Raw genomic sequence first — 22,468 nt, 5'->3', positions numbered from 1 at the left:
CTTTATAGCAAGACAGAAGGATATGGTATAGTGGGAAACCCAAGCAAAGGGCTGGGTTGGGAGCTCTATGTTCCTAGAGGCTAACGTGAATGTCCCAGAGGAGCGAGGAAGAGAGGCATGACTGGAAGGGACAGATCATGGGGCACACATCTTATTTTTGCCTAAGGTGGACAACTGGGCTGACTCACCAAAGGTTTTGTGAGCCCCCCATCGTGCTGCAGGCACCTAGAATAGCCGGGTGGAGGGTTCTCCAAGAATTCTAATACCCATGGAATCAGCAATGCCCATGCAGATACGTGGCGAGTGATATCTCCCACTGGAGCTCTTCTGGAGACCCTGGGCCGCTTCCACAATGCTTTCTACACTGAGAACACTCTACAACATTAGGATCAACTAGAGGCAGGTTGAGTTTTTATTTCACTAAGTACCCAAGCTCTTGTGCATAATTAATCCTCAGAAAACTCTAATTCCTTTCACAGCACTGAATTAACCTTGGTCAAAAAGAAATCAACATGATAAATACTAGGCACACAGTGGGCATTTGACATCCTTCTTCCTATGTCTCTCGTTTTCCTCTAGTACCCGCCCTCCCAACCTCCTTTGAGATGACTGTTTTCCATATTTGTCTCTTTCATGGCATATCTGTATTTCTTCATATCTAGCCCCAGATGTCAGATTGGCTTGCATTACTCCAGGCTGAATCATTTGATTTCCTGTCCATGTTCCTAACCTTTCCAGATCCTCTTGTATCATTTCTCAGTCACTCCCGCTGTTTACAATACCTCTCAATTTAAAGCCATCTGCAAATCTCATTAACAAACCACCGACTCCTTCTCCCTCACGATCGTAGGACATGTTGAATGAAACAAGACCTGACAGCAATCCTCTCCTCTCCATTTGAGGCATCACTTCTCTGGGTTACTTTAACTTATTATCATTTTTTATATTGTATTATTATTACACATGTACTCCCAGTCTAGGCAAATCTAATATGTGAAAATCAGTATTCATCATTTTTTGAAATTCAGTTATTCACAGGCTGGGCATGGTGGCTCATGCCTGTAATCCCAGAACTTTGGGAGGTCGAGAAGAGTGGATCATTTGAGGCCAGGAGTTCCAGGCCAGCCTGGCCAACATGGTGAAACCCCATCTTTACTAAAAATACAAATGTAGCCAGGTGTGGTGGCACATGCCTGTGGTCCCAGCTACTTGGGAGGCTGAGGCATGAGAATCGTTTGAACCCAGGCGGTGGAGGTTACAGTGAGCCGAGATCTTGCCACTGCACTCTAGCCTGGGTGACAGAGCAAGACTCTGTCTCAAAAAAAAAAAAAAAAAAAAAAAAAAAAAAAGTTATTCACCTTACAAAAACTTATTAATCCCTTTAATAGTGACCTGTCCTAGTATACTTAAAATATTTTGCTTACAAAGTAATAATTACTCAACTTTTCAAGGCTGGTTACAGCCTTGAATATAGGTATTTAATACCCTTTAGCTACATCTGTCTGTAAGAAATTTTTCCTAGCAGAGTTTTTGAATAAGTTTCAAATTCTTCCATATCAATATTAGTAAGCATCTGAGGAACACACCAGTTTTCTCACACAAGATTCATTGGATCTTGGCTTCAACTTTTCTCACCCCTTTTCCTGATATACTCAAAATATTTCCAAATCTCACTATTCTTCCTTCCTTAAAATTTTTTGTGTCCCTTCTATGTGCCAAGCACTGTGCTCACTGCTGGGGTACAATAAAGAAAAGAGTCTCCATCCTCTGGAGCTGTTAATCTAAGAAAAAACATGAAGGGAAATAGTACTTTTGAGTACCTGCCATATTCTGGACCTGCAATGTGTATAATCCCTTTTAGACCCCACAGAAACCCCACCTGATAGCTGAGAAAACAGGAGTTCAGATAATTAATTTGCCTGTGATGCAGAATACAAATAGACAATTTACAGAAGAAATACAAATGGACGATAGATATATGGAAAAAATACTCAACCATACTAGTTATTAAGTAACTGCTTTATTACATAAATAAAATGCTACTTTTTTACCTATCAAGGTGGTAAAGAGAAAAATAATACTCTATGCTGGTGGGGTTGCAGTAATACAGGCTCTCCTGCATAGGGCTGCAGGGAACATAAAGGAGCATAATCCTCCTGCAAAACCCTATAATAATATGTAACAATGACCATTATAAGAAGAAATCACCTTAATGTCCATCGCAAGGGAAAGAAATAAACGATGTTACATCCATCCAGTGAAACTGTAGACAGTCACTAAAAATCATATAGAATATGTAATGACCTAGAAAGATTTACCAAATATTAAATAAAAAGGCATATTATAGAATAGTAGATATTATTGGATGACAATATATACAGGATTGTGTGTGTGTGAGCATGGAGAAAATAAAAGACTGCAAGAATGGATAATATGTTAACAGGGGTTATTCATAAAAGATGGGACAGAGTTCTTTCTATTGGTTGTCTTCTACATTTCGATAATTTAAAAAATCCAAACACAAAAATGTTCATACATTCAGATCTAGTTATGCAACTGTATTGCAATAAACAGCAATGCAGACTAAGAGTCAAGTAACTTGCTCAGGATCACCCATCTGGTATATTACATTAAGTCTTGCTTTCTAAGTCTGAAATCCATTATCTTTCTACAACCTACTCATTCAGCTACATAACCCCAATTATAGCCTAACTAGAGTAATCCCTTGATGGCCTTTCTAGTTTCTAGGCTTTTTTGTCATGAGATTAATTTCTCCTACCAAAATAGTTTGCTGTTCTAAAATCTTTACACTGGCACTTTTTCTGCATTAAGCAACCCTTTCTTTTTTCAAAGCCTGCTTACTGGCAGGTCATTCCGATTTTCATCATCTGCTTTTGTTCTGTGAAACCTGATGAGGGCTTACGAGGTCTTCAGCATCTCTCAACAGCAAACATTGGTATTTGGGTTTGAATAATTCTTTGTTGAGCAGGGCTTTGTTAGCCCTGGCCAGCTTAAATGCCTTCAGGGCTTCACTGTGACAACAGAACTGCCACCATACATTTCCAAACACATCCCAAGGGTGGGCAATTGAGAACCACCCTATGATCGGCCACAGCTAACCCTCTGATCTCATCTTTCTCTACTCCCTGGCTCTCTGGCTCCATTCCAGCCACCCTGGGCTCCTTGCTGCCCTTCTCATAAGCCCACAAAGGCAGGGATTTGGTGGTGGGGAGTGGGGTGGAGGGGTGTTCCTTTCATCTGCACAACCAGTTCCTGTATTCAATTCCCTCTCTTTTAAGCGCTTGATTGTTTTTTGATCCCTTTTAAATTTGATTCAGCTTCCCCAACTGTAAATGAACTAACCAATGAAACCAATCACTGATTCCACATGTTCCCAAGCTGTGCACCTCTACCGCAGGATCTCAGGGTCTTCCAAGGTCTGAACTGAAAACTGTGTCTGCATTTCCTTTTGCCTTCTATGTTTTGGGAAGGTGGCTCTAAACTATCTCTTTGGGACAGAAGAGAAAAACTACATGGATGCAAATCAGTCATACTGCATTTAAATTATGTGCATCTCCCTTATATTTTTAGCTCCTTGAGGGCAGTCATTGTAACCTTCTCTTTATACTCTTCCCAAATAAATGAGTGCCTGGAAATCACAGGTACTCAAGATCTCCACAGCAGCCTCCTCCCTGAGAGGTTAGGTGGTTGGAATGTAATTATTTAGACACGTGGGCATCTCCAGGCTTCCACACAGCAGTCATTACTGAGTGATGGATGTCAATCTTAGCATAAACGTGATTTACAAGGCTCCAAAACCAGAGATTGGATTAAATTTGCTTAAATTTCCATTAGGCTGTGTGTGCGTGTTCCTTATTTTTACTTCCTTTTTGGTCTTTTTCCTCTTAATTTCTACATCTGCTATATACACTCCCCACTCCCCAGCATTTTCTAAACCATTTTAGCAGTAGTCAACCCTGTGAATTGGATGTCATGTGCAATACAAAATGTAAATCATGTTCATTAGATGAAAAATGCAATTTTCCCCTCACGGAGAAAACTGGGACAACACGTATCAGAAGGGGCACAATATGACAGTCTTCAAACAAGTCAGTGTGCTTCCTGCATTAAAACTGAAATCTGTTTGGTCTTAATTGTGATATTTGCAAAGTGTCTTGCAAATCTTCTACACCAAAAGATTTCTTAGCTTCTTCAAAATGTGACTTCGAGAGCGGACTACCTTCTCCAAACTAGGATCTGGGGAACCAATCCTAATTGTATTTATACATGTTAAAGTTCCCCTGTTCTTTCCACTCACTCAAGACGCAGGATAAATAAAATAACTTCTCTTCTACTTGGAAAAGCACAAGTTTTGGAGCCTTGAGTTGGCTGCACTGGAAATTAGAAATATCTTTGATGATGCACAGCTGTCTTCATTTCTTAGTCACAGATGTCTAAAGCATTCCAGGAGGCTGACTCATATACCTGGAGAGAGGGACCACGGTTTCTCCTTCTTTCTCCTAAAGTCCTTGTCTGGTCAAGAAGAGACCAGTTTCTCCTTTGTTCTACAGCTAGGAACTTAACTACAGGATGATCTTGAGTAAGACAAAACCTGACGTTTCTTCACCACCATTTCCTTTTTGTTCCCTTACATTTGTCTCAAACATAATTTGCAGCACTTAGTGATCTTTCTGCTATGGAGGCTCACTGAAGACAAGACCCCAACATGGCAAAACGCAAGAGTTTTCCCACCAATCGTGCTATATGCAGCAAAGGAAAGAGAGCACCTTGTGTTGTAGCCTAGCATCCACCGAAGGAGATCAGTATGGACATCCAGGAGTTTCTGAGCTCCCCAGATAGTCTCAGACAAAAGTCAAGCCTCTGAGATGAGCAATTAAGAACAAAATTTCTGAAGCTCTTTGTCATATGGTTCCCAGCTTTGTGACTCTAAATAGTGTCTCTCCGCAAAAGAATTCCATTATTCCACAACAGCAACTCCTCTTTTCTGTTCTTTTGCAGCAAGCAAGTGATCATTACTCACCACCTCAATCCACCCAAGGGCTTTCACCTGGAACCCAAAGTGCATAAGTAATTAAGATTTGTGTTTTTTGGGGAAAGGAGTATTAACCAAGATGTAGGTGGCTTCTCATGTGAGAAAAGTACTTACATACCTGCACAGTTCTACTTGGAAGGTCTATGCATTTTACTATAGGTAAATTACACCTCAATTTTAAAAAACTCTACTAGCAAAGACACCCATACTCTCAGGGAACTTGCCCTATTTAACTTACAGCTATGAATAACAGGGTTCTCTATAAATATATACTTTGTCCCATAAACACAAAGCAGTAAAAAAACCTGAATATCTTCCCTCCAACTAAAATTAGATTATTTTTCTCAGTTAAATCTTCCAATTACAATGGACTATCACTGTACTGTCTGGGTGAGCAAAAGGTACAATTTACAAGAAACTGACAGAGCTGAAGGGATGACAGAACTATAACCCTGCAAAGTTGCGTGAGCATTTGAGGTCCTACACAAACTGGTGGCCTAGAGAACAGACCTCTAACCTCCCTTAGCCTGGAGTGGCAAGAGCACAAGTGGTCTCAATGCATAACAGAAAGAATGGACATTTTTTGGCCAGGCACAGTGGCTCACGCCTGTAATCCCAGCACTTTGGGAGACTGAGACGAGTGGATCACCTGAGGTCAGGAGTTCAAGACCAGCCTGGCCAACATGGTGAAACACCTAAAAAAAAAAAAAAAAAAAAAATTAGCCAGGTATGGTGGCAGGTGCCTGTAATCCCAGCTACTTGGGAGACTAAGGCAGAATTGCTTGAACCTGGGTGGCGGAGGCTGCAGTGAGCTGAGATCGCACAATTGCACTCCAGCCTGGGTGATAACAGCAAAACTGTCTCAAAAAAAAAAAAAAAAGGACATTTTTAAAAAACCCACTATGTCTATAGCTCAGTCCCAGCCATGAACAACTACATTCAACCACCAAAAAATTCTTCCCGATGAAAAGATTTACCTCAAAGAATAAATAACATTAAATCAAGAATTAATAAGCAGTCAGATTTGAGATTTTTATTGAGAAAATAGCTATTTTGACATTATATCCAGTTTCTCATTTATCAGAATAAATTCTTTACAATATTGATCACCATCACCACTTTAGTGTATTTATACAGTCTCTGAGTAAAATATATTCACACTCGGCAAGGCTAGAATATTGAAATTATGGCCAACATTGCTTACTTTAAGATTGTTTACTTTATAATGAAGCTAGAGTAGTTGTGCAACTAGAACAGATGTTTTAAAAATGTTTGCCATTCAAAGATAGGCTTGATGGGACAAAACTAATATGCATACTACATACATATATTACTTGTCTTTTTTACTGTCAATCTTTCAGAACAATAACGTGACATTACAAACACCTCAAACTCCCACTTCAAAATGAATAGAAAAATGGAAAAACATCTCCCATTTCATAAAATTAAAAATCAAGTCAGAAGAGAAATAAAACTCATTTTTATGTATTTAACTTAAAAGCTTGAGTACACGACTCCTCCTAGAGAGAAGGAAGCCAGAACTGCAGAAGTAGCCAACAGTCCAAAGAACGAAGGGCCCCATGACCTTCTCTATGGTTCATAACTTATTGAGGGCTGATGCAAACTCTGGCAAGTTATTTTTCATGATTTCCAAGGATCTGGGATATGTAAACGAAATGATTAAAAGACATTTCTCTGAATTTGCGAGAAGACTGAAGAATCAGAACAAAGATCCAACGGCCTTTCATGTGGCTACATGTTCCCCATTACACCACAACTCAAAACCCACAGGCGAGCTTTCTCTCAAATACACACTCAAAACGGTGTTCCAAATAATGCAATTGTATACATTGCAAAGACACACAAAATGCTTCCTTACACATGATTAGTAATCTGGTTTTAGACTCTGAAGTGATATCAAACATATTTAGCTAACTCTCTCGAACTTGCAGGCCTAGTGACGTTTAAATGTTTTAGGATACAGAATCTGCTTAGAACTTAGTGAAAACTATGAACCTTAGACTGTCTTCAGTAATGAACAAAACTTGAAAATATTAAACTTCCTTTGCTCTGTCACTGAAGCAACTATAACCTTTCTATGACGTATGTATCATACTAGCTTGTATGTGACTTTAATGTCATAAACATCCTTTGCGGCACTTTCAAAGCACAGCCAGAAAAGGTTTGTAAAGGTGTTCTGGAAATACAAGTTGGTTCCCTCTGCCTCATGGATGCTTAGGAACTGGGTAGTCCTCAAACCACCAGTTCAGACACCTGTACAGCTGCTCCTGGCCAACTAGGATTCTAAGGAAAGGGGCTGGAATAGCCAGGGGCCTCCCTCACAAATGCCTAAATAACCAAGGTATCTATGCCGACAGCCATCCCCCTCTCAATACCATGGTCCAAGGAAGTCTTGACCTGTCTCTTCCCATTTTACTACCACTGGCTAGAGGGGCACCCAACGATAAGAAACTTTACAATGAGTATAAACTAGCAAAAACACCGTAGGGGAGCATTTCCTTAGGTGTATCTCTCAGAACATAAATCCCACAAGATACCTACTTTAAAAAAAATCCGGCGGGGGGCAGTGGCTCATGCCTGTAATTCCAGCACTTTGGGAGGGTGAGGCAGGCAGAATCACCTGAGATCAGGAGTTCAAAATCAGCCTGGTCAACATGGTGAAACCCCATCTCTACTAAAAATACAAAAATTAGCTGGGCGTGGTGGCAGGCGCCTGTAATCCCAGTTACTTGGGAGGCTGAGGCAGGAGAATCGCCTGAACCTGGGAGGCGGAAGTTGTACTGAGCCGAAATTGCACCACTGCACTCCAGCCTGAGCGACAAGAGCAAGACTCCATCTCAAGAAAACAAAAACAAAAAAATCCGTATTAAAATAAATTAGGGAAATGATGTATAAAATAGAGGTGCTTCTTGGCGATTTAAAATGCATATTAGCATATCAAAGGTCTGAAAGGCCAACAGTAACTCAACTTTGTCTAACCCACTATTTCCCAAACTTACTTGGCCACAGAACCCTCTATTCACCTAACAGTATATTCTGACAAAACACTCTGTTAGGAACTGCTTCACCCAGAACCAAAAAGGTGATTTTTAAAAAATATTATAGCATAATTTCAAATGATTAATAAGGATAGAGACTTATTTTCCTGTCTCTTGTTATTTTGTCTATTTTGTTCTGAATAATCTTCTATCACATTTCCCTTTCTAGTCACAAACTTTCAACTCGAGATACCCTTTCTGATACCTTTGTTCAAGAATGTTAATTCTTATCAGAATTAACTAGTCTGGAAAAAAATAATTTTGTGTCTTTTTAAACTCCTAGAGTACCTCTCCACTTCAATCACAATTTAAGTCCAGGGCAGGTAACCTGGGCTCCTAGCAAACACTATACCCCAACAAGAGTCTGGGAGCCAAAACAAAACTAAAACAAATTTATCCTCATATCTCTGTGAAAATTAGCATTTTGAACATCTAATGAAACTTCAAGTTTGAGGATAATGGGATTACTGACCTACTGACCTTTGACTTCACATAACTAACAACAAAATTTCTTTAAAATCTGGTTAAGCAATATGAAAACACTGAAAAGTAAATATAAATTCCACAAAGTTGAATGGCAGCAAAACACATTTAACATCAAGAACATACACAAAAGACTATCATTACCACCCAAATTATCTCTGTTGCTCAGGATTTGTTATAAAAATAGCCAAATCAAGACAAAGACAATTACAGCTTAAAACGAAAAGCTACACCTTCTTCGTTAAAGGTGAGCATCTTGTGAAACTGTGCATCTGGAGAGAGAACAAGTAGAGAGAACAAGTACAAGGCACGGGAGAACTATCACGTCAAGGGACAGAACTTTTTCAAAATATTTTATCCTCAGAAATAAACCCCGCTACCATAGAAAGAAAAAAATATAATTAGATATTTTAAGTCACAGCATTTTTGACATCCTAGGGAAAAGGAGTTTTTGGTTTTAGGTTGTTTTTTTCTTTTCTGGTAAGGCAAAATAGATCTTTAGATAAAATCATTTGTTACAAACATGAGTTTTTCTTAAGAATGAAATAAAAATTATATTTAACTTCTATCATATATTTATTCAACTAAGTTGAATACTATGTTTGGAAAATTAAAGCTTTAAATCATAGTTTATATAGATAATGATACATTTAATCTATGAATTTACTTTAAAACCACTTTTATTTTGAAATACTTAGACTCACAAGAAGTTATAAAAATAGTTCAGAGAGATTCCAGGTACCCATTGCTTAGCTTCCTGTCTTTACATGTAAGCATTTATATCTAGGTTTTAAAAGGGTTAAAGTTTTTGACAGTTGATGAAAAACTGTCAAAAAAATGTAACAAGCCTAGTAAATGCATATTTTTGGAGGAGGTTGTAAGGAAGCACTACCAAGTTCAAATACTACTTTTATCACTGCCTTAACCAACAGGTTTTCTCAGATACTATCTCCGTTACCTATTTCTGCCTCTTTCAATGGTGTTTTTCCATTTTTACAGAGTTCCGAAAATTTTAGCTTTGATTGAAATAAGGTTCCCCATTCCTTCACATTAATATATCTAGCAATATTGAATGAATACGAATTATAAACAGAAATAAAAATGCTTGCTTTTATAAAATCTCCAGTCTTGCAGCACCCCCAAAATAATACAGACTTAAGTTGAAATTTGGTTTGTTAATGCCCACCTTTTGTGTGGTCAAAACTCAGTTTTGAAGGAATGACCACCTTCAATGTTCTTTACAGCTTCTTTAGTGTTCCTTAAAAAAAAAAAAAAATTCAGTCTGATGGATGATTGATGGCAGTTTGTTCATGGAAGATCTTCATCTTATGGGAATTATCTGACCAGTTTTTCTAATCATATACTACCCACAAAAATAAACACATGCATGTTCCCTTTAATCATATTATCCTCCACCATCACTTCCAAAAGGCATTGGATCACAGTATTCTGTTTAAGATTGGGACCATTTATCCCAATGAACTCAAACTTTATCTAAAACAGGCTGGTCTAGCAGTCTGTTCAGTCTGAAAAAATGTTCTGTGCTCTGTTCACACTGACAAAATGTTCTTTTTTGGCCAGGCGCAGTGGCTCATGCCTGTAATCCCAGCACTTTGGGAGGCTGAGGTGGTGGATCACTTGAGGTCTGGAGTTCGAGACCTGCCTGACCAACATGGTGAAACCCCGTCTCTACTAAAAAAAAAAAAAAACAAAATTCGCTGGGTGTGGTGGCACACACCTGTAATCCCAGCTACTTAGGCTGAGACAGGAGACTTGCTTGAACCCAGGAGGCGGAGGTTGCAGTGAGCCGAGATCGCACCACTGCACTCCAGCCTGGGCAACAAGAGCGAAACTCTGTCTCAAAAAAAAAAAAAGTTCTTTTCTAAGAGCTTCCTATATGTATGATTGGTCCCTAAAGTACTTTGTGCTCAGTTACAGCTTCCTGTCAACTCATCTGCTTATACACAAATAGCTCAACTAAGTAACCCAACATACAAACTCTCACTAAAATCGCATGTTGCATCTTAGGAAAGGTGATCTGGAAGCATTATGGACTATAGTGAGAATGTAAGGCCTACGGCAGTTCGAAGTAGGAATGACACAAAAGCAAATAAATCATATTGACAGTCATTCCCTCTACTAAAAAAGATAAATACTTGTTATTCCAAAATGACCTCTTTTGATTAAAATTTCAGTTTATGAAACATTACAGTATGCTTCTTTATCAAAGTCTACATATCAGAAGAACATGAGCTCCACGTTCCTGTAAAACTTTAAACACATTTTTTTTCCTAATGGACACTAGCAATTTTATTGAAAGAAAAATTGACATAACCTAGCATTACCTTTTGACTTTGCCCATGGAGAAACTTGGAGTTAAATTTCACTTAATTTTAGAATCTGTCAGTGTTGATACTGTTCTGCAAATTTTTAATTTTTTTAATTTAAATTTTTAAAGTTTTTAATTCTTTAAAATTTAAAATTTTTAAATTATAATTGTCCTGTTTTACTTGTAATATGCTTGTAATATACATGTTATGTATGTTATAACTGTAATATATTTCAAATACTTTTTGAAGGGTCTGATATAAATCATAATTAAAAATGACTGGCCTTGACCAAAGCATAAACAGATGTCTGATGAATGTGCTAATCACCCTTCTCCAATATACATCCATCCCAGAGGACAATAAAGTCTCACAGTCATGATTTCCAATACAAAATATTTAGATTTCAGACTGCTGGAATCAGATTTTAGACTGCTGGAATCTACTAATCTGCCTTTGAAGATGCCTAATACACACACACACACACACACACACACACACACACACACACACACACCCTGTTGTAGAAGTAATGTGCAACTCATGAGGTACTTTCCCTAAATACATCCAAACAGATGACCAAGATTTTGAAGACTACCTTATTTCTCATTTAGTTAAAACTTTCAAGAAAAAATATTTACAATGACTTGAAGACTCCTGTATAAATAACTACCTAAATACAGAACAAATTGGGAGGATGTGGGTCAAACACAGCTGAGCTCCACTCAGTTCAAATCAGATGAGTCTTTTGACTACAAAGCTTGTTTTCTTAACATATGGGTTCCTACAGGACTTGATAAGGTTTGCTGAGCACCACAATAATCTTTTAAGACACTAATCAAAAACATGGTTCTACATTTTGAAAACCTCAGAAGTGGTTTTAGGACAACAGAAGCACCTCAACCACTAAAATAAGCAAGTTTCTATTATAAGTAAAATTACCACACAGCAAATCCCTTAACAGTTCAGCAACCAATAAATAGAAAATATTTGTTAAAAGCTGCTATTTCTGATTGTTCCTTTGTATTCTTTGACTGTAAGTGAAACATATGGAAAATAATTGGTTGTCAGAAAGCTTCTGACTACATGATATGCATCTTATGAAAGAATATTAGCCTGAGCCAAGCATAAAAAACTTGAACCAGATGCACAGTAAGTATTTCTACTACCCTGGCCATGGGCTCCTCCTGAGTAGTATCTAACAAGAGGGCAATTTCAGTAAGATTTTACAGCCTAGCATAGTAACGATGACCAGTACATTCACTTCTTCTGGAATTAATACAAGAAATACAACTAAAGATGTACTACAAAGACATAGGTCTAAAACTGCCACATTCGCCCAACTAAACTAAAAGAACCCTTCCTAACCTATATCGAACACATCAGCAAAGACCAATGTTATACTGAAATGAGTATTATCAGATGTTATTATATGTAACCACCTTTAATATTTATCTATGTGCTACTAAACCCCCAAAAGATTAGACTTATGAGAGCATAATTAAAAAGCACGTTCCTCATCACTTTTTAAAGCTAAATATGGTCTCTTCTACTGAAGCAATTATCTTTTTCTGGTTCCTAAAATAGGCATCAAATTTCTAAACAGAAGTAAAAAGCCTCAGCCAAAGAGCCACATATTAGGTATTCAGCCTGGTCTAAGAAAACTAAGTTAATAAATTGAATAAATTAACTCAAATAAATTAGGAGTGCACATTCAGAACAGAATTGTAGCTTTTGGTCAGCAACCTATGAACCAAAGGCAAAAATCTGCCATGATAAAGGCAGTTTTTTGTATACAGTACGATGTGTTTTTCCTCCCCCCACCCAAGTTCAATTAGCATTCTCTTTGATGTTATTAAAAACGCAGTGCCAAGCTAGAATACAAGCTTCCTAATAATAATAATAGTAATAAAAATAGATGTTATAGAAAGTTCCTTTTGGTTTACAGTCTTCCTTAATACCTATTATGGTATCTTCTTTTTGCCTTCACACACTTGGTGTAAGAGATTACTGCAACGATCATTTGACTTTGGCCACAAACCATGACTACTGTCAGGGTGAAAGCCGTTGGAAGGAATTATTTTCTTCTTCTGCTGGAGTCAATTTAAGTGTTGGCAGTTTCCGAGGAGGAAGCTGAGGGCTTTGGCGAAGATTGTCATCCATCTGTAGAAAGTACAAAAGATACATCTGACTAATGCTGTGGCACCACTTATGTGGACTGTGGCCTCCCCATCCAAACTATAGCCTAGAAGAGGACAGAACCATATGTTTCCTGGGCTGCTAGAGAAACCTTTTTCTTACAAATAATCTCAAGAATTCTAAATGTCATACCTCAAATACCAGCTGACTCAGTTTCTGTAAACAGCAATGTGGCTCATTCCTGATAGCTTCACAGAATTACAGTAATTCCAAAAAATAAATATTCTACTGAACTCAACCATAGCGTAACTTAAAGAGATCTTCTGATAGTAAGTGTAAAAGCGGTACTGTTACACTAAGCGCCAGTTTGCAAACTATGTTCACGTACAATATCTTATTTGATCTTCTCAATACACTATGAAGAAAATGCAGACACAGACCTTCCCTGTTGTACAGATAAGCAAAACGAGACCCTGTAAGGTTAAGTGATTTGCCCCACGTCACAAGCTAGTATGAGAGCTGAAACTTGAACCCAGGTCTTCTGATTCCAAAACTATTATACTTTCAACTATACTTCTTTGCCTCAATGAAAATGACCTGTATTCCAATCAAAAAAGACCAGCTTTTTAAAGCTGAGAGTATGTAGACCAAAGGAAGCTAGGACATTAGGCAAAAAGAAAGATAAATTCTTTAAATCTAATCCAGTGGTTTTCTAAACACTGGATCAGTTCTAAATGAGGTAACCCACATCAAGCTGAAATAGCAGTGCTGGACCTCAAAAACTGTTAGCCAGTATCATCAGGCCTCAGGCTTCACTGCCCTATGAGTTTGTAAAATAGTAAGTATTACTATTTGTATCAGGAAAAAAAAAAAAAACCAGCAAGCTTATCAGTTACTGGGGAAAAAATATGTAACCTCTGTATTTTTCCTACTAGAATCGCTCTTGAAATTCCCTTTGTTGGCTCTCTCCCCTACCCAGTTCCTCAATGTTTCTCTCGTGAAAAGAACACCCCAAGTGGCAAAATATATACACTGGTGAAAAACTATACACTGTATCTACAGCAGAGAAGAACAAGAAGGAGAAAAAATAAAACTTTCATGTGGAAAGAAGAAAAGAACATTACGGTGCTGTTAATAAGAAAGGATAAGCCCGGTGCTTACAATCTTAAGAAACATTAACTTAAGAGACAGAGAGGCAGACATGCAAGCAAGAAGTGTTTTTGCTTTGTTTTTTTAAAGCAAATCTTTTGGATTTCCTAGCTTAAAGGGTTCTAATTGTGCGGCAAAAATAAACCCAATACTCTTATCTGATCTTTCCCCAATCAGGCCACTACTGGCTTCAAAACACTATGTTACATACAACTTTAGTGAAAGTATATTTAAACAGTTTTCTGAAAAATAAACTCTCTAAAAAAAACTAAAAGGGTACAGTTAATATGTGACTCAAATGACAATATTAGCTACAGAAAGGAAAATACTAAGCTATGATAAAATGATTGAAGTAGACTTGACCTTTTCAATCAAGTTGGATTCCTTATTTACAAGTTGTGTGAGTTTCTGAAGATTTGCATCTACCGTTTCTTGTCCAGCTGGAGAGATGCCTAAGAAGCCAGGACAGAAATCAGAGAAAGACAGGAAATTTTTAAAGCCTTTAAAGCTATTTAGATTGAAAGAATTTTGAGTCTACCCACCCTGTCCAGTGCCCCACCCTCCCCAAAAAAGGCAAAGAGGAAAACCATTCTGGGTTTAAAGGCGAAGAGAGGGATTTGAATGCTCCAAAACTAAACCCTGAGCAAAACGGACGAAAATTTGTCCACTAAGTAGACAATGCTAACCAAGTGTTCTGCAATTGGCCACAATAATTAGTATTAAAAAAAAAAAAAAAAAGGCACAGTAGTCGTCATTTCCTTCTCATGTTTAAGCCATTCCTTTCTTGCCCCATTTCATATAGGTCTTTGGTCACAACTATCTGGATAGTTTTCCAAGGCAGTAACTCCCAAAAAGTTGCCCACCAGACATCCAAAGTATTTAGAAGAACTTAAACATACAAATTCCTAGGATTGAGGCCTAAAAGATTCTAATTTAGTAAGTCTGGAATAGGACCCAAGATTTTTTATCTGTCAAATAATCAGGTTTGCTAACCACTGCTCCCAAGTTAACAAGGTTGAACATTACTTAATTTCATGACTCCCAAACTACTAACCCCTTCCTGTATACAGAACACATAACCCACCATAAAATAATAAACTGTCCACCTAAGCCAGCTATCTTTATAACCTGTTTCTTAAAAGGACAATTTCAGCCAACCCTCCCAATAGAAATGTAGTATCTGAATCACTTAAGCACAAGGCCCCACTCTCTCAATGAAGCACATCCTAAGTAACAGGTGCCCTCTATTTACTATACCTCCATTCTGATGCAATCAGTTTTCAAGTAGTGGAATCATGGGAGTGTACCTCACCAAAATCAATCTGCTGCTGATTTCTGTTCATGCAGGAAAATGCTAGAAGCAGCAGGTAAGAATCATTTAAAGTAATTGTCCATTTGCATTAGGATAAATACTCTTTTTCAGCAAAGACTTAAAACCTGTGGTTTTAACCTTTTAGAAGAACATGACCCACTTCAAAGGGGTAATATTTAAAGAACAAGAAGCAAGAAATGTAAAAATCCAGAGGAATAGATAAAAGGCAAATATCTATTTCTCTATTTAAATAAAAACTAATGTGAGAATAAAAATGAAGTCAGAAAAATATAAATCCTTGAAGTGTTATAAACCACTATTTAAAGACAATACACAAACTTTTACAATTAAAATAAGTAGTGGATTTTGCTTATACATACATAGGAGAATAAGCAAACAAGTATTAGCTGAAGAAGAGCCGGCTTACCTCCAAGACTAAGCCTAAAATAACTGCTCAGGATGTCATCACAAAAGCGACAGAGGTTGGAGAGCTGTTTCAGATGTTCTTGTAGCTGAACTTTAGGAAACCGTACTTTGTAAAGAGGTGCAAGAAAACCAAAAACATAGGCATCCAAGGTAGAAGGCCTAGAAATAAATTAAGGATTTTTTAAGCACATAAGACAATATTAACTAAAGGCCGGGTGCAGTGGCTCAATGCCTGTAATCCCAGCACTTTGGGAGATGAAGGCGGGCAGATCACTTGAGGTCAGGAGTTTGAGATAGGCCTGACCAACATGGTGAAACCCTGTCTTTACTAAAAATACAAAAAAGCCGTGCGTAGTGGCAAGGACTTGTAAACCCAGCTACTTGGGAGGTTGAGGCAGGAGACTTGCTTGAACCCAGGAGGCGGAGGTTGCAATGAGCCAAGATCATGCCACTGCACTCTAGCCTGGGCAACAAGAGTGAGACTCCATCTCAAAAATAATAATAAAAATAAATAAATAAAAGAAAATATTAAATTAAGGATTTTTTAAAGCATATAAGAAAATATTAACTTGGGATGGTGTTTAATTTTTTTTCAAAATTCTCAATTCTGAATTACACAATATAGTCTCTTAAAAGGTTTACTATCCATTTTAGTTTATAAAAATGATGCAACTAAGGTTTTACTCATTGAGTAGCTTAGACTCTAACTATTTAGAAGAAAATGAAATTGTCATTATAGATTCCTTTTCACTCACAAATGTTAAATAGACGGGAAGCAGAGTGGGAACAGTCTTAGATGTTTTAAAGTCACATATGCAGCCTACTAAGTCAATGTTAGATTATCACTGGTAGAAAAAGTTTCCTATAATAAAAGCCCATTAAATTTTTTTGTTTGTTTTGTTTTGTTTTTTGACACAGAGTTTCGCTCTTGTCACCCAGCCTGGAATGCAGTGGCATGATCTCAGCTCACTGCAACCTCCGCCTCCCAGGTTCAAGCGATTCTCCTGCCTCAGCCCCCAAGTAGCTGGGATTACAGGTACCCACCACCACACCCACCTAATTTTTTGTATTTTTAGTAGAGATGGGGTTTCGCCATATTGGGCAGGCTGGTCTTGAACTTCTGGCCTCAGGTGATCTGCCCACCTTTGCCTTGCTGGGATTACAGGCATGAGCCACCGCACCTGGCCTAAATCTTTTCTTTTTTTAAGTGAAAAACTCATCTTTTGGAGAGATAAGAGGACTTGCTTTAAATAGCTGCTCACTGAATATATGTGCACAAAATATCAAAATGATTTTTAAGGGAATACTCACGTATCTCCAAAGAAAAACTGAGATGTTCCCAATCTGTTTGATAGAAGATTTAGGCACTCCTTGGCATCTCTGTATATCTAATAAGGATGAAATTATATCTCAAAAGTAGAAAAGATACTCTAAAACTACTTTTGAGGAAGGCATCTCTAGATAAACTCATGTCTGCGATTTTTCTTGTCCTTTCTCTCTAGGGCCCTTGCTTGCAGAATAATCCACACTATACCTGTGCTTCCACTTCTCGGAGGTGGTAGAGCGGAGGCTGTCCTCTGGTCAGGAGAATCCTGTTCAGTGCTCCCTTAGACATTCTTCCAGGCAGGATCAAACTCAAAGGAAAAGGAATTTGTGAAGCAAACCATGGCTTTGTCACAGTAAAGTAATTGTCACTCTCAACCCAGAATGTGTGAAGCTGCAAAGGGAGAGAAAAAAACACTACAAGGATGTTCTTTTATTAAAAGAAAGATCACTCAATCAACATGAGAGTTTTTCATAAATACCTTTATATGAAGTGACTTCATACAAATTTTCCAATTAGAATGACTCGGGATAAAACAAGATTATTTTAAATGTGTGAGTTTTCTTGACTGCTATATTCCAAGCACCCAGAACAAGGCCTGACACATAGCAGGTATTCAATAAACATTTGTTGAATGAATGAATTATACCCAATTCTATACATGCAGCAAAAAGATCCATCTCCCACATGACATTTTCTTTTACTTTGTTGTTTCACATACTAGTTGAATGCCTAACAGAATCCAGTTTCACAGTAATATGAAAGAATTAAGATTAACATATAAGTAAAATTTTCTCTTAAGACTTTTCTCATTGGTTTTCTTCTAAACAGACTATGTACATTTGCAACTAGACCACTAAAATACTGCAATATTTAAGAACACTCACCACTGCAGGGAGAAGCTTCTCTTCAAGGAGAGCAATGTAAGCCAACGTATCTGCCCCTTGTTTTGCTGAGAGTTCATAATCAGCATTATATTTCTATTAAAAAAAAAACAAAACTCAGAAGTCAAAGAGCAGCCCCAAAACAGTAAAACTAATCAAATCAGGATTCATATTTTTCCTCACAAATAGCAAATGTGGTATTAAAATGGGAGAAAGAGAAATACAAATCCAGTGAAACCTATTGCTTAATGCACATAAAAGTTCTTAGCACGGCATCACATACGCAATATGGTCAATAAATGTTATAATATTAACTACTATTATTTTCATGCTTGTTAATGACCTAGTTCAGTGCATGGCCTGTAGTACAAACTTAATAAAAGCAACTATTATTTTTAACAAGAAGGAAACAGTTCCAGTTGGCTGTGTTTCTCCCCATGGAAAAAGAAAAAACCTTCCAATTTATAAAAGTTCAAAATGTTATTGACACAATTTTTTTTAAGCACAATATTGGCAAAACAAATAACTTTTGCATTTATATAAATCTTTACATGTTTAAACATTTTGGATACACAACTCTCTACTGTTAAAACATTTAGATACATTATTCCATAAAACTGCTATAACAGCTTTTTAAAAATAATATAGTTGCTAGTTGGTGAGAACTCAGATGTCATGCTCAGCACAAAATGTGTACCAACTACGTGACAAAACAGACAATCCTATCAATAAGTGTAATAGTGAAAATGGCTACATTAAATCTACTTACATACAAATTTCAATAAAATTCAAAGTTTATTAAAATATAAATTGACTACCTCTTCATATGACTTTCAAATCACAGAACTCATGCTTTGGAGCAGTGATTCTCAAATCTGTTTTTAAATCTTATCCCAGGTATCTCCAATTGTCTAATGAGTTGGCAAAAAAAAAAAAAAAAAAAAAAAAAAAAAAGCCCGACATGCAGGGATCAACAATCTACTCATCTGCTTCTTCAAAGGGAACCACCCACCTGTTTTCTTAAAAAGTTTAGTATTTTTGCTGGCTGAGAAACCATGTTGTCTTCAGTTGTCAAAATTGGTACATCGCCTATAATCAAAAAACAGTTTACATACAAGGACACAGTGTGATTTCCTCTGAAGAGATTCCAATACCCTAAAAACTATAGCAGTTGCACATTTAGAGGGGAAAAAATGAGTAAGCTTGTCTTGGTTTTTTTGCTGTTTCACAAAGAGCGGTTCTAGAGAACATTTTCATTTCTCATAATTTCCAGTGATTTGGCTTGCACTTTGAGGTATTACTCAGAATGATCAAATCATAAACAACACAGAGCCAAGGTCACGGTAAGAAACTAAATCCTTAATATTATAGCTATATACCTCACAGCTTTAAATACAAGAAGAAAAAAAAAAAGTGCAGAAAGGGGAGTGTAAAGGTTTACACTATACCTCTTGAACCTCTCCAGGTGTTATCTATCACATTGACTTTCAAGGGTGCACCACAAAATTTGGCATAAGCCTGAAACAGAGTTTGCAATCAAACATTTTAGACCAAGTGCGTAACGCAAAGCTGCAGAGCAGCTTTACTTCACAGCCCCACCCCCAAAGGCAGAAGGCGACTGATATTGAGGCCGCATCCCTCCCCGTGATCTCAAGTAGGCACGCGGGCGCCAGCCACCCGGCTTTCGGGGACTTTGCTCCCCAAAAGGTCCTGGGGACGCAGAGTAGGGAGGGCGCGCCCCCTTCTTTGGGGTTTCACTTCGCCGCCCAGACAGCTTTGTGAGGCAGACAAAACTCGGAGTCAAGCAGAGAAGCCTTGACGTTTCCGCCGGCCTTCGGCGGGGGTACAGGCCAGGTGGGGACTCGTCGGTGGGAGGGAGCCCGGGGCGATGCAGCGTGCAGCGGCCCGGCCCTCCTGGACCCCGCAGCGCAGCGGGAAACCAGGGCAAGTCAGCCTCTCGCCTCTAGCCCCGCCCCTTCTTCCCGCGCCCTGGCCCGCGAGGCGGCCTCACCATCACCACCAGGGACTCGCTGTGAACCGATGGGAGCCCCCAGCCACCTCCCCAGCAACTGAGTTCCAAGGGGGCCGCCATCTTGCGGGGGCCGACCTTTACTATCCCGGAAGTAATTTGCCACCTAATTTCCGGCACGTGGAAACGCGGGGGCGTGGCGAAGGGAGAGAAGGGCAGTTTGGGGGCTCTTGAGAGATGGGGGAGAGAATGACTGGAGGGATTAGAAAGAAGTCTTAGGAGCAACTTGGCCTAAAGGGTAAGAGTTCTGCACCTTAAGTCAGACAGACCCACCAGTAATTCTTCAAATATTAATATTTATTAGATCCCTAGAGTGTTCCAAGCCCTTTGAACATTAAATCTGTGTGATGCCTAAATTAACTGTTTGTAAAATAGGGATGACTCAGCATTTATAAGATTGTGGTGTTTAAAATGTCATGGAGGGAAAGAACTTGGCACACAGGAGGCACTCAGTAATTGTTCAACCCCTTTTCCCATATATATGGCCTCTGCCTAGCTTTCCAGCCTCAGTCTGTTCTCACCCTCATGTTCACTGGCACCATCCTGCTTAAAAGTTACAGTATTTCTGAACGTCAGGTAAATTCTGCCCACCTTCAGTGCAGGTCCTTCTATCTGGAATATCTTTCTTCCCTATGCAACTTCTCCCTCAAAAATGAGCTTAACTCACATTCCCAGTGATGCTTTTACAAAGTTAGGAGCTCTGGGTTCCTGCAGCCCCTTGTGCATACTTGAACTGTAGCTTCTCTCCCTAGCTACAAACCTTTTGTCTTTCACAGAAGAGGGCTAGCTTCATAGGTGTGGGACCTGTGCAGCCACACAAGGCTCCATGCTTAAAAGGACTCCTCATTTGGCTGATGCTCTTCAGTCACTATCTTGAAATTCTTAAGTTTTGAACAAGGGGCTCTGCATTTTTATTCTGGGCTGGGCCCCGCGAATCATGTAGCTAGTCATGTCTGTGGGCCGAATGAGCACGGACTAAGTGTTTCTTGATGTTAAACCTCACAATTTATCAGAAAAACTATTAAAGAGGAAATTTTGGTCTTGGAAATGCTATGATCCAAATGTATGACTGGGTCTCAGAGTTAGAACTTGGGTGCTGGGTCTTTTTTCTAGAAAGCACAGTAGTCTGTCTTCGATACCCTCCCAGTCATGCCTCTGAGTTCTTTCCTCTATCCCACTGAGATGGTCGAGTCTTCTTCAACTAAAACTCAAAAGAAACCTCTGCAACTTTTCATAAAATTACTATTCAACAAATAATTGCTAGGCACTCCCTTACTGTTTACATAGTCATCTAAATTACAGTGCCAGCCTGCTAAAGTCTTTTTAACATGTTTCAAAAACAAGAGTTCTCAGAAATGAAAAAGAGATATATCAGAAATGAGAATTAATTAGTAATAACTATAACTGGAAAATGTGTAACATATGTACCATTAAAACTATTGAAACATTTATTGAGCAGGCCCTATGTCTTAGACATCATAAGGCTCTGGAACAATACAGAAATATATAAAACATGAATTCTGTCCTCAGGAGTTTACAGTGCACAAAGGAGACATACACACACCAAGGTGTAACAAGTCAGATAATCACGAGTAGGGTTAGAAATATAAACAAAATACTACAGAAACACAAAGAAGGGACAATGCATACTCTGTATGATCAGTGGAGACTATCTGTTGAGTCTTCAGTATAAAGAAAGTAAAGTAATTCAACTTTTAGATTGTAATGGAACCTCCTTGTTCTGAGGGTTAAAAATGCCAAACCATAGACTGACAAAGGCAAGGCAGAGAAAAAGAAAAAAAAATCCTAAGCCATAAAGTTCAAGGTCCATATACTACAATGAGGCATTTAAAACAATCATACAGAAAGAATGTGGATTTCCTGAGCCTTGTTTGTAGCAGGACTGAGAGGAGTGTATGAACATTCTTAGTGGACATGTAACACAGTTACTCAGTTTGGCCTTCGTCTGTACTGCTGCTGCTACATACAGTGATTTCATTTGCATTGAAGAGAAATTAAATCTCTTTCCTTAGTGTCAAATTGAGACTAGAATAGCATGTCATTGCATCTGATGAAAGAATCCTTACACACATGTTTATTAGTGCATAGATAATAGCAATCTTTTATTGCTGCAGTTCCTCTTGAGAGTCTGTATCTGTTAGATTGAATTTAAAAACTCTAACATAGCTAATTGCACAAACAGGCTGAATACTGTTGCAGAGAACCACACAGAAAATTGAAACCTTCAGAAATTATGCCTGGTATGGTTAGTTGGCTCCTGTG

The 22,468-nt window shown here is 38.3% G+C and overlaps 1 protein-coding gene across 6 annotated transcripts; it reads right to left on the bottom strand.

The window, feature by feature from the left end:
• Window positions 1-6,071: 6,071 nt before the first annotated feature.
• On the bottom strand, window positions 6,072-20,272 carry MTX3 (metaxin 3). Of its 6 annotated transcripts, XR_493889.3 has the most exons (10): window positions 20,168-20,263; window positions 19,605-19,674; window positions 19,169-19,245; window positions 18,160-18,252; window positions 17,483-17,665; window positions 17,260-17,336; window positions 15,950-16,107; window positions 14,574-14,662; window positions 12,884-13,085; window positions 6,072-9,853 (listed from the first exon to the last, which is right to left on the bottom strand). XR_493889.3 is itself a non-coding variant. In XM_007976540.3 (9 exons), exons 1-9 carry the CDS (start codon window positions 20,246-20,248, stop codon window positions 12,975-12,977), a joined length of 939 nt encoding a protein of 312 aa, XP_007974731.1. In that variant the 5' UTR covers window positions 20,249-20,272; the 3' UTR covers window positions 6,072-12,974. The 6 variants fall into 6 exon arrangements, 5 of the variants coding, with proteins under 5 accessions (XP_007974731.1, XP_007974763.1, XP_072870759.1 ...); XM_007976540.3 differs by having other exon boundaries at window positions 6,072-13,085; window positions 20,168-20,272; XM_073014656.1 differs by lacking the exons at window positions 6,072-9,853; window positions 12,884-13,085 and adding an exon at window positions 15,468-15,564.
• Window positions 20,273-22,468: the final 2,196 nt, after the last annotated feature.

This window comes from Chlorocebus sabaeus, chromosome 4 (assembly GCF_047675955.1).
Source record: "Chlorocebus sabaeus isolate Y175 chromosome 4, mChlSab1.0.hap1, whole genome shotgun sequence".
Classification (NCBI taxonomy): domain Eukaryota; kingdom Metazoa; phylum Chordata; class Mammalia; order Primates; family Cercopithecidae; genus Chlorocebus; species Chlorocebus sabaeus.
Note: the sequence above shows the minus strand (reverse complement) of the source record. Positions and strands in the feature narration are given on the sequence as shown.

Excerpts from the sequence above, each read along its gene's own strand:
- MTX3 (XM_007976540.3), bottom strand. The coding sequence starts at position 20,248 with ATGGCGGCCCCCTTGGAACTCAGTTGCTGGGGAGGTGGCTGGGGGCTC. Across the intron at positions 19,675-20,167 it reads GCGAGTCCCTGGTGGTGATG|GCTTATGCCAAATTTTGTGG; the intron begins GTGAGGCCGCCT and ends ACTCTGTTTCAG. Across the intron at positions 17,666-18,159 it reads AGAAGCTTCTCCCTGCAGTG|CTTCACACATTCTGGGTTGA; the intron begins GTGAGTGTTCTT and ends CTCCCTTTGCAG.